The sequence below is a fragment of the Anopheles funestus genome, chromosome 2RL (assembly GCF_943734845.2).
Source record: "Anopheles funestus chromosome 2RL, idAnoFuneDA-416_04, whole genome shotgun sequence".
In the NCBI taxonomy this organism is placed as follows: domain Eukaryota; kingdom Metazoa; phylum Arthropoda; class Insecta; order Diptera; family Culicidae; genus Anopheles; species Anopheles funestus.
In genome coordinates this window covers 76036017-76048416 of record NC_064598.1, presented here as the reverse complement: position 1 = coordinate 76048416, position 12400 = coordinate 76036017, and the positions used below count along the sequence as shown (strand labels likewise).

General features: G+C 44.7%; 1 protein-coding gene across 1 annotated transcript; it reads left to right on the top strand.

Annotated features, from left to right (window-relative positions):
• The first annotated feature begins 576 nt into the window (after positions 1 to 576).
• On the top strand, positions 577 to 1900 carry LOC125763971 (cytoplasmic dynein 1 light intermediate chain 1-like). Its single transcript, XM_049427718.1, has one exon. The coding sequence runs from the start codon at positions 816 to 818 to the stop codon at positions 1710 to 1712; it is 897 nt and encodes a 298-aa protein (XP_049283675.1). The 5' UTR covers positions 577 to 815; the 3' UTR covers positions 1713 to 1900.
• The last annotated feature ends 10500 nt before the right edge of the window (positions 1901 to 12400 follow it).

Sequence of the window (12400 nt, the reverse complement as noted above, 5' to 3'; positions counted from 1 at the left end):
ATTCCTGCATACGTACACACACACACACACGCGCACTGCTTGGCCCGGGTGACACATTTACGTAACGTTGGCCCACTGGCGACGTCGGAAGCGGTGTCAAAACTCACCTTATGGAGCACGAGTCGCATCCGGCCCGCTGTTTAACAAACAGGACCTTTTTATTTATTCAGATTTTTTTTTTGTTTATCTCAAAACCTCGCTATACTGGTCCCTTCCCGCTTTGGTCCCTGGTTTACTGATGCTTAAACTGCACAAATGTGTCTCCCGTCGACGCTTCGGTACACATTAGCGAATGAAACGAACCCATGGACAAGCGTTCATGCGTGAGAAATGTGCCAGAGGTGTTATTGTTTTCAATTCACCCTCATCTTGAATAATGCTGCAGCATTATGCTTTAAGATTGTCTTTTTTTTCAGATGTTTAGGGCTTGAAATTATACTGCGTCATGTAAAATGGGAAAACAACTGTTTTTTTTCAAACACCTAATGCTGAGGTAAAAAGCAGCTCAGCGCATACAAACACCTACGTATGTAGCTGTCAAAACTGTCGATGTTCACATTGAATCCATCTTTAAGGGCGCAGGTAGGTAAAAATCATTTGAAATTCAAGTGTTACAAAGTAGGTAATTGGAAAATCCGATTCACAAGGAAACCCTACACCATCGTTGCCTACAACTCTCAAAGTTGTTGGGAAACAATCGTATGTTTCCTCGATCGCGCCCAGGCGATCCGAATTTTACAGATTTCTAATCCTAATTTGCACTGCTCCAAATTTTACAGAGAGATCCTAATTGCACAGAATCCCCGACTCCCCGAATGACCGACTCTATCTTGAGGAATCCGCCGAGGAACAAATCGGTACTGGTGCTGGGTGATAATGCGAGCGGCAAAACTTCCCTCATCGCCAAACTGCATGGCGTTAGGGTTCCATACCACGCATTCGGTATCGAGTATGCCTACATCAACGTGCCGGACAAACAACAAGATGATGTCGCGCGTCTGGATGTTTGGATTCTAGATGGCGATCCAGTATACAAAAAACGGCTCATATTTGCTCTAGACGATCGAAACTTCTCAGACACGCTTGTCATACTTACCATCTCGATGGCAACACCCTGGATGTGGATGGATCAGCTGCAGCACTGGATGAAGATACTGACCGAACACGTCGCAACGCTAAAGATAGCACCAGAGGAAAAATATCGATGTCAGCTACGCTTAACAACGGCTTGGCAGAATTACTGGCAAACGATCGATACCGGTTCACCAACCAGGGGTAAGTTTAACGCAATACCGTTGCCGAAAGGTGTCCTTACGAACAATCTAGGCCTTGATGTGATCATCGTCGTTACCAAGACCGATTACATGATAGCGCTTGACAAGGAGTACGACTTTCGGAGTGAGCATTTTGCCTTCATGCAGCAAAGTATACGACGGTTTTGTTTAATGTACGGAGCCTCACTTTTCTACACCAGTGCGAAGGAGGGCAAGAACTGCGATCTACTGTACCAATACCTTATGCATCGGATGCATGGTTTACCATTTCGCACGTCCGCCCAGATCGTTGAGAAGGATGAGATGCTAATACCGGCAGGTTGGGACAATACGAATAAAATCGCCAAACTGTCCATGAAACTGTACACAATTAAACCGAACGATTACTACAACGACATAATCACTAAACCGTCTTGGAGTAGTGTTGTTAAAAAATAAATCGTGAGGACGAAACTCAAACGGAGAACAACCAAGCATTATTTGCGTCTCATTGGAATCAGTTCAGATTGCAGCTTAACAGCTCCAAAAAATTTCCCAGATGCCGCGACTGTTCAGGACACACCAACGAAAAGCGCTAAAAATATATCAGACAACTTCATTTCCCTTCGACACAAGTAATCGCATTCGCCTGGAACGGTTGTAACGTCGGCCACTACTGATGATGCGACTGGAAGTTTCTCACACTCATTGCTATCATTGCGTACCAATCTAAAAGCATCGACGGAACAGCCTGGCAAGCGGACCGAGGATTTGTACCCTCGCACTGAATCATCTCACCGATAGAATTGAAAAAGACTGTTCGACGGGAAAAGGCTGCCTGTCTATTGATTTTCGGAGGTGTTGTTTTAATAAACCGAAAAAGCAGAATTTGAAACGGAAAATATTAGTTGAAATATATGCCAAACTAAAAGTAGATCGATCGATCGAACCTTTCGATAAGTTCATACACTGAGAACATATGTTTGGAAAAGTAGCGTAAGCATGCGCAAATCAGGTCAAAATTTGTAATGCACTGTATTTTACAAAGCATTCGGCTTTTGCGAAATCATCTTAACCAAGGTTATTACAATGTAAAATTTTCGCTCGACGGTTTCGCCGCGGTGTGTTTACAACTGTCAAACATTTGTTTCCTGTTTCGTGTACTTCAAGAAGTGTTCAATTGTAGTGAACAATAAATTTTAAATACCATTCAACTAGGTTAAAAAGCTTTTTATGGTACCGTATACAATATTCCCATCATCCGTATCGTGTGTATGTACTGTTGCACGTAGTGTGTTCGAAAAAAACTGTGTAGGAGGTTGCCGAGTACCACTGATCTGTTGGAGCATGCGCTTCGAAAAGCTTGTTTTTTTTTTAAGGACACCGTCTATTCAGGAATCTACCGGGGTAAGTACGGGCAATCGCACTGCTGAACGAAAATATTGACCACTTTCATTGTTTCGTCACTTTACGGAACCTTTTCTAATTCGCAACCCTTGAAAAATCGTCGCTGCTACACATCAATCTGCGATATGGTTTGTAATGTTTTGTTTGTCAAAAACGAATACAAATTGATTTTGGGTGCTTTCCTTACGGGAATGAGGAATTCTCCGTTGCTTATCCCATCACCGGATAGATTTTGTGACAATACTAACCCTCCAAACATCATTTACATAGGTGATTGTCTGTGCACGTTTTGATGCGTTTCAATCCAATTTAGGATGAAAGGAAACTGTTACACCGCTTCCATTTCCATTTCCGTCGTCTGAAACCAGAATAATTTATCAATGTACAAGCAATGAATTGAAGGCGATAAAACCAGGCTCGGGTGGTATGAAGCTGGAGTAAAGCTGGGCAACATCATCAGCTAACGCGTATCAACCGCGGTCCGCTCGTACGACGAACGGGTGTTGCTGTGTGAAGGCATTAAGGTTCGAACAGGGATAGGATGTTCAGGAATTCCACCATCATGCAGCGCTCGTCCCGCACATTCGTCGAGAAATAAAAACAAAATAAAACGAACGACATTACGGCAAGAGGGGACACATCTGCCCGGAAAGATTCACCATGTGTAACGGGACGAACGAAACACGGGACCCCACGGGAGCGTCACACACATAGAGACAAGCTTGTGCGAAAGAATGGCTTTTGCTTAGTGAAAACAAATATCCATAAGCTACGGACGGAACAGCATGGGGCGAGCTAGCTTTGCAATGTGAAAAATGGGAAAGATTTTCCACACTACGCGCCAGCTCCCGGATTTTTCTCAATTCTGACCACTGTTTGTGTGCATGTGGGTGTATGCATGATAGGAAGGATGAGAACTAACACCTAAAGTACACACATGCAAACACACACGTACAAACATTCACACGATTCCAATGCACACCAAACAGTAGCACAGCAGAGTCAACGGGAGCGAATCTAGTTCGAATCATCATCGTTTTCGTGCCTTTAATAGCACGGTCACACACAGGACAGCAGGAGATGCCCTAGAAAAGAGGGATAAGTCCCCGATCCGAGCGTGTAGGGTTCGGTGGGTGTGCGCGTAACCTGTCTCCACAGTGGTTCGAGTTCACACGAACGGAGGACGGTCCAGCACAGGAGGGAACGGTTGCGACTGTTGATTTTGGGCTTCGTTATTTGTGCGTAACGAGCAGCCTGTTGGAAATCTCTTCCTGTGTCCCGGGACAACATCACGAACCCGAACACGGGACCGTCAACCCAACAGGTACCCTTATCTTATCCCTTACAAGGCAAACAAAAAAAAAGGATGCCTGCTAACAATAGATTGCGTGCTAAACTGGATAAAGCTTCACTCGCACGAAATCACGAAAGATTTGCCCAGTTCTTGAGCAGCCGGAGATGAACGGAAAGACGGAAGTGAGCTTGTTGTTTTCGCCTTCTTCTGCTTCTTCTTCTTCTTTGTGGCCTCCCGGGCATTGTTGATTCGGGAGGGAGAGTCCAGTAATGCGGAACACGTACCCACCCGTGTTTTGGAAGGGAGTGATGAACAAAGAAGAAGACGGAAAAACAACTCCTAGAACAGAATCCTGAAAACGGGGACACTAATTCTGATACAAGTGTACTCCGGTCTCCGGGACACGTATCCGCTGTTGTCTGCTAAGCGTGCGTATATGTGTGTGTGTGCGGTTTTTGGTGGGCCGATTGTTTGAGAGGGTGGATATCCTCCAGCATCCCCAGTTATGCCATTTCCCCACCAACCAGTAGGCAACCGCAAAACCGTAGAAAACCACGCTGGAAAGAACATTGAGTAAAGCTGATGATATCCCGAGGCATTGGTGTGCGTACGCGTGTGTGGTACACATCTACGTTTCTTCAATTTGACACGTACCAGAAGCATCCTTCCAACCACATTCCCAACTGCACGCATCACGACCCTTGCGGGACGTTCTTTATATGTATGTGTGTCTCTCTCTCCTTCTCTCCTTCAAAAATCAGCGTCATTTCTGGCCGAAAACGAACCTTCGCAGGGTTTGGGGTATTGAAATTATCGACCGAAAACATTCCCTCCCCAAAACTAGTCTGGGAGAGAGGAGTTGGAAGCAGCATCCAGGACGTGTTCGGTTGAAGGCGCAATTCGGACCAGAATCCGTACCGCATCGAACCGATGGCTGCGCAGCAAACCAACACGTACTTAAAACTCACCACTCCCCGAGATGGTGGACGATACCAATACTACCATGTAGCCAGCAGCAGGATTACAGGGACCAACTGCCTGGACGTATATTGGCGCTCGCAGACTCCGGGCCTTACTCCCGTAACGCGTGTCCTTTCCTCCGTCCCGGTTCCGGCCACCTGTCTCACGCATCAATGAATTATACATAACAGACATTCGCGCGCGCACACTGCCTCACACACAGTTGAACGATCCGATGTTAGTACAGGAGCATATAATACGAGCATCCCACCTCGACGGCCAAAAGGGTCCAGGGGATAGGTGTGTAGTAAGCAAAGGAAACCATTTTCATCTCGTACGCCGGGGAGTTGGCCTCCTGCGCGCGCAGACCATCCTATTGAGGAAAAGCGCGAGCGCTGTCTCACTTCTTTGCACGCAACCCAGCCTAAGACGGACACGCTCCGGTATGGGCCCGTGTTTGTGTTGGTGTACATCAGCACCGTGCTCGCTCTCGCTCGACCCACCAGAACGGGCCACCGGTCCTTTTTTGCAGCATCCCGAAACGTGGTCGCTCGTCACTGTGTCCCGGGGTTGCTGCTACTCGGTCGGCCGACGTAGAACCATAGTAGACTTTTAGGCGTCAACTGGAAAAGCTCGACGCTTTCGTGGTGCTCTCGCGCTTGGGCCCAACCATCGGTCCCGGTTGGTACGGTGCACACACAGGTGCACAGACAGGTGCAGGAAAGGGCAAGTGGTAGCGAGAAGAGGATAGGACATCATCCCCTAGTTTTGGCACGATTGCAGGGAACCGCTACGGTACGCAGTGAGTATTTCTGGGGCGCAGTGTGGGCAGCACCGGGACCGGGTAGGGGAAGTCACGGGCACGGGATGACACATAAGTGCTGAAAGGGACGAGGCAAGCGGTGGTATTCAAGAGCGAGACAGCGCCCAACGTTGATGGGTTGTTCCGGTAGCGGTGTGTAGAGAGCACTTGTTTCAGGCCCTTGAACGTTGCACAGAGCCATTCCAGCTCGAGAGGACGTCGTCCCTTCGTATCGGTGAAGGGGATAAAAGTCCCGGACAGTGCTCCACAAACGAGCGTCATACTCCGGCCCTCCGGTTGCTCCTTCCGTGTCAACCGAACGACACAAAGGATTTTCGGTAGGGAAAGAGATGGGTACGTTCGAGTCCGATAGCCGAAACAAACGAGATGGCACATTGAGAGAAGGCACGCCGTTCCTTATCTACTACGGGACAACAGCGCCTGTTTAGCCCGGACCCGGTGCACTGGTCGAAGTCATACATCTTCGTCAGTATGCTAAGCACCGGAGTCCCGGACACTGCCCGCTGCGCTTCGTCGGGAACGCCGAGCACCGAACGGCACTCGTGCTCCGATAGCTAGCGCAATGGTCGATGGCGCGCAAAGCTGAAACTTTGGACCAAGAAGACCTTCAGTCTTCTGCCGCCACTCGGTTGTTAAGCTAACCGGGCTTGCACAGGTCCGATCGTTGGGTGACAGTACACCGTGTACCGCCGGACCGTGCACCGGACAGTGTCGACAGTTGTTGCGCCACTATTTTGTACGCGGTTGTTGGAGTTTTTGTTTTACTTGCTCGTGCTAACCAACTTGTCGCGCCAAAAACCAATCATTTGCTTTCGAATTTCTTGTGCTTTTCCGAGTTTGTGTCACACAGTGTATCCGTGGTAGCAGCAGTACGTTCAAGCCCCTCATTCATCCATCGCAACATCGTATCCATGGTAGCCGGAGAGCGTGCAGCTCGGTTGCAGTAGCCGAAACACAAAGCAAAGTGAGCACTGCCGTACAGACAAGTGAGTGTTTTGCTTCTTTAGCGACCGCAATGTTCGAGAACAGTCTGCATACATCTCGGAAGGAGGAACAGTTTGTGAGGTGTGCCGTCGCGCCTTCTTAGCGCGTTTAGTGTACAGTGTGCTAGAAAGTGTGTTGTATGACCCATTTTGGTACAGACAAGAAGAGTCTTTCGCTGTCCAACTTACCTGTCATCTGCGATGAAATCCAAATTAGACAATGGTCGTAATAATTACGCTACTTTACTAACCTTTCCCAGCATTCCCATCCAGAATCGCAACCATCATCTATGAGACGATGCGTCATCGTTCATCTGCGTTTCGCCATTTCTCTTAGTTTTGCCTACTATGGTTTACTCTTTTCATCCCTTTTCGAGGATGTACTACCTAGCCGTCGCCCTGTTTGTTTTTTTTCTCATACTGTGCGACAGGATTTTCCCTTGGAAGCTTCTCACTCACTCGTCCTATTTGATCACGGTTGAGCACGATGGCACAAAATGGCCGCCACGTATCGATCCGTACAGGTAACAGAAGCAACATTTATGTCGCTAGAATAGACACGAGTTTGCCGTTCTACTGTGCTGGAGAATGATATACGAAACATAACGACATCAATCTCCGTATGAGTTGTTACTTTCGTTTTTCTTCACTCATTTTTTTTGTTTGTTTGTTTTCGTGTGCAAGTGCTCCACTCGCAAAGTGGTGAAATTTGAAAGGTTATGCGTTAGGAGGAGTATATGCTTGACTGTTACACTGAGTGTTATCATCGTCTATTTTGTTCCTAATTTAATGTTTGTGTGTCTTGTTAAGTGTTTTGGGTTTTCATCTTTTTTTATCAATTTACTTTCCTTTTTAATTTCGTTTTAGTAGCTGTTTTTCAACGCCACTACTCGTACCGAGTGTAAGTGCACGATCGAGAAAACACACACATACACAACTGTTAGCCAAAACAACCAACACAATTGCTTAAAATTTCGCTTCTCTACCAATTAACACTGAAAACACTTTCCTTTGACGTGCGTTATACGTCCACAAAAGAAAAGTTCACCTCATTTTCCGTTAATCTGTTTAATCCTTCAGTTTCATCTCTCAATTCACTGACTTGCTAGCACCGATGTTGTCGATGTTATTTGTTGTTGCGCTAGAATAGTGTACTGTTAGATTTCGTAGCCTACTATGTGTGTCGTGCCGTTATGTTATATTTGAGATAATCCGAGGTGATAAATCAAGCACTCGGAACGTCCTGCAACACCGACGGGGTCTTCAACCTGATCGCATCCTGTAAGTCCAGACAGTAAGGTGATTTTTATAGACCGTTTTACATAAAAATGGTAAGTACTGACCATTATTTATCTTTTACTTTTTGAAAATAGTGCTGTTACAATTATTTCATACTATGATTAAATTTACGCTATATGAATTTATGTGCTATAAAATAAGACTATGGCATTAAAAAATATACCGCTGGGTTTAACAAATCATGAATCGAACACTCTGCAATCCCTAGGTACATCCACGTCAGAGTTTCGTTGATGTGTTAATATACACATTTCCCACCATTACTCTCCTTCGTTTGGGTTACCGCAGAATTACGCCATAATCGTAATACTTGGCACGCCAATTTTTCTGATTTGCCACATTTCACAATATATAACCGTGCACGCCGTTACAGCTACCACGAAATAGCCAACTCTGTGTAACGGTTTGGAAAATTAGACTTTGGCTAGTACAAGTCAACCATATCAAAATGGCAGCACCCAATGCCCAGATCTGGGACCAAACCCCTACCACTGCCAGCGGCATGCTCTTCCAGCGATGCCTAAAGCGGACAAATGGACCGTAGCCTCAGGATTTCTCAACAGTGCTCGAATGAAAATGATGTATCCGCACGTGCCGATAAAGATTTTCCCTATTCGTTGCGCACGCAGTTTCATCTCATTCAAATAGCCGATGCACGTGCTCCGACAATAGGTCTTTGTGTCGAAGGAGGAAGATTTGCTGTTTTGTTCTCCGTTCGGCAGACATTTTGAATGCATACGGTCCTGGGTGCTACTGATAATGTGAAACAAATAATGATTTTCCCTTTTTTTTCGGTGGGAAAACATGTTTCTGGTGAGAAGATCTCAATAGCACTGTAACTGGAAAGCACATTTCAAAATACAGTGACTAGAAATTCTTACAATATTTTACTAAAATTCAACAACGTTAAGAGTAAACCCGAAACGTACGTACTAGGACGAGCCCTGTAATTTCCAGTTTAGCAACACTTTAGCGTAATCTGTAATTTTGAATTACAACCCCACTGGTAATTATGTCCGCCGTTCAGTCACGGTGGTGAGACTTTGATTAATGATGGCTCGTATTAGCGTCAGCATCCTGGATGCGGAGGACCAAATTAATAATGGACGCATATCGGATGCAAGCGTTGTTGTCGGATGTCAATGAAGCACGAAAGGGGATTACATTCGGAGGGATATCTTTTGTACCCGAATACTCCCTCAATGTGTTCCCTCTTGCGATGCAGATGGTGCAGTCTCACGGGTTTAGCTGAAAATTGTGTACATCGATGCACTGCGATGTTTTTTTAAAAGAGTGGGCAATTAATACATTAAGAAGGGATGCAAATAGTATGCGATTATGGTTTTGAGTGAAGCAACTATCAAAAGCTCCAATAGTTTTATATACCCTATGCTATAATAGCTCAGGACAGCCTTACTGGTAGTACAAAGTACACAAATAGTCATCCAACTAGACATAATTTTTGCCATGTGCTAGTACACTGACGACAGCAAAGTGTATCGATTGGAGAGATTGAAATATATGAAAACGGTAAATGAGAAGAAGGATTATTGTGTTATGCTGTAACAATAGTCCGTCCTATGCTCATCCTATGAACATCAAACCAGTAGAGGTACTGGTAGGGACAAAAATATTCCCTCGGCTCAAACAGCGGATGGTGGTACCACAAATTCAATAAGAGCTTGAACATTGATTATTCTATAAACGAAACGAAGGACAAGCATGACAAGCTACCGGCAAAAATGAGAACAGAAAACAATGCCCGATGCGTCATAGCCGTCTCGTTGGCGACAAGATACACGGCCCATTCCTAGCCGAACAAATCAATTTCCATACCGATTTGGTGACAACAATATGGCTGCGTACGTATACGATGCGTATCGTTATTGACTGGCTGCGTGCATGCTCGTCTGCAGAATACTGGTCGACAGTTTCACTATACGGGCACGTTGCTCAATGAAGTTGCTTTTTTCCGACGGAAGCTTACGGATGGCGCCATCCAATCGACGTTGCGGATACCATTACGGCATACCGTTCTTTTCATTTCAGACATTGTCTAGACAAAGTTTTTGCTTCGACAATCGAAGAAGTGGAAAGTAAAATTATCTGAATGGTCCCAAATTGGAAGTCCTCATACTCCCCATGATATTCTCTATGGTTGCGGTTGAACCACAGCAGGGTAAACTCATCTTTCGGCCAAAAGGGGTGTCTCCAGTGAAGTTTGCCAGCTTCCGGAGTGAAAGAAATGAAATTGGTGTGAGGATGGATAGCTGCCTATAAGCGCAGCATCATCACCCTTGTGTCCTACTGCACCAGCAACTAGCAATCTAGCAGAAGTTAGCCTCGTTAGCCTTATTTAGCTTTTCTTCTCATGTTTCCCAAACCGACGCCAACGATGGACGCCAGGCCGGCTGGAGCCTCGCCCCCGGGGAGGGACGAAACCAACCGTTCTCCCCGCTCGTTCGTTTGAGGATACATTATCTTTCGTGCTTTAATATGTTCGGTTGCTTTTTCTATTTTTGCTGTGGTAAGCAAAGTGCTTGAACTGGATGCCATAAAGTGTGCCGTCGGGGTGGAATTGTTGCCAAGTAAATCATACGGTTGATGGTTTTGGTTTTATGGAGCAGAATCCGTTTTTGGCATGATAATGGCATTGGCCGGCGGGTACGTTAAAAGTATACATATACTCAGCATCGCATATTTTATGATCATGCTGTATGGTTAGGATGGATTCTCACTGTGCTTGAATTTGCTAACAAAATTTGAACCTTAATCACTTCTTACATGAAAGAGGCAAAAAAAACATCATAAATTTTCGACATTTTGATGCTTTTAGAATAATGTTCTACATATATGGAGGGTTTTGTGTGTGGTTGTGACGTGAAATAATTGCAGTAACTACATATTCGCATATGAACATATGAAAAAAAAAATGAATGTTCCAGGGACATTTTTAACTTAACATGTTTCCCTTCCAACAGTAACATGTGTTTTGAACGTTGTCAGTAAAAGTAGAACAACCAGCAGCTCACCCTTCCCTACCGGTCACGATGTAAACGCAAGTTGAACTAGTTTGCCCAGCTCTTTTGCAAAGGATGATGAGGCCATATAGGCATAAATATATACACTCATACCAAAATAAACAATTCCACACACACACACCCAGACGTTTAAATAGGTTTAGCTGTTCGATTTTATTTTTGGCAAACAGTACGATAAGAGCTATCTTCTCTTAAAAAGCAAGCAGCATCACATTCGAAATGGTCTGTATGCGTGCTGTGTCCCCTTTTTAAGCAAAGAGGATAAAAATAAATAAATGGAAAAAATATATCCACCCCCTTTTGTAGGCTCAAATGTGAACAGATACAAAAATCTAGGGAGAGTATCAACAACTCGTCCCTCCCAATGCTTCCCCGGTTTGTTGGGATACGATGGGATTAAGGACCGAGGTCGTTCCAAAGATGGCTGTTATCCGATACAGGCCTGACTGTTTTTTTGTTAAACATACCCGTCTGTTGTTGACTTATCATTTGTTTGACGTTGTGTTTGCCTGGCGGATGGGATGCATGCGCCCTCCGGGACTAGTAGACCGGTTTTTAAATTGCTTCATCCGAAAGAACATTTTACTACGCTCTTTCTAAATGGAAAATTTGAAGTAACTACATCAAATAAATGCCCACGATCTTTGTTGCGTCAAAGGGTGAGAAGAAATAACACCGTTATCAATATTTATAACCATCCATTTCGTTCGTTCGTTTTACTTAACGTAATGTGCAATTTGGGCATCACGTAGACAGATTGTTAATCCTTATGGCAAAGCGCAGAATCAGCTAAGATGCGATGGGCACACAAAGTGACTAGATACGATGATTTTAGTACAGCAAGAATATAGACAAGAAAAAAAAAATCGACTGAAATAATAGGAAATTTTATGAAATCAACTGCTTAACTAATAAAGCCATTTGCGTTAAGAGTTTATGTTTGTTAATGATTGCCTAACTTTAGGCGTTGCTCGTTAGAATGAGGGGCTTAATAACATGACACATTTTGCATTATGTTATTGCATATCCTCCAGAGAATCGAAACGTATCCATGTGATTTTCTTTCATTCTTTAATTAATCTTAATTGCATTTCATTTTCTGCATATGTTGCGAGGCAACGCCCATACCATTACCTCATTCAATTTCAACCTTACAGAAATGTTTCTAATAAAACTTACTCGAAGTAAATCCAACGCCAAAAATGGTTCAATAGTTTGGTCAATTTGATGGAGAATTAATGCTCTGCTTCCCACGAAGCATTCCCGCAGCGTCGTATGCCGGTGAAACCTTTCCCGGGGTGAGAAACCTTATCCCGTTCGCTGAAACTGGACAAATAAAC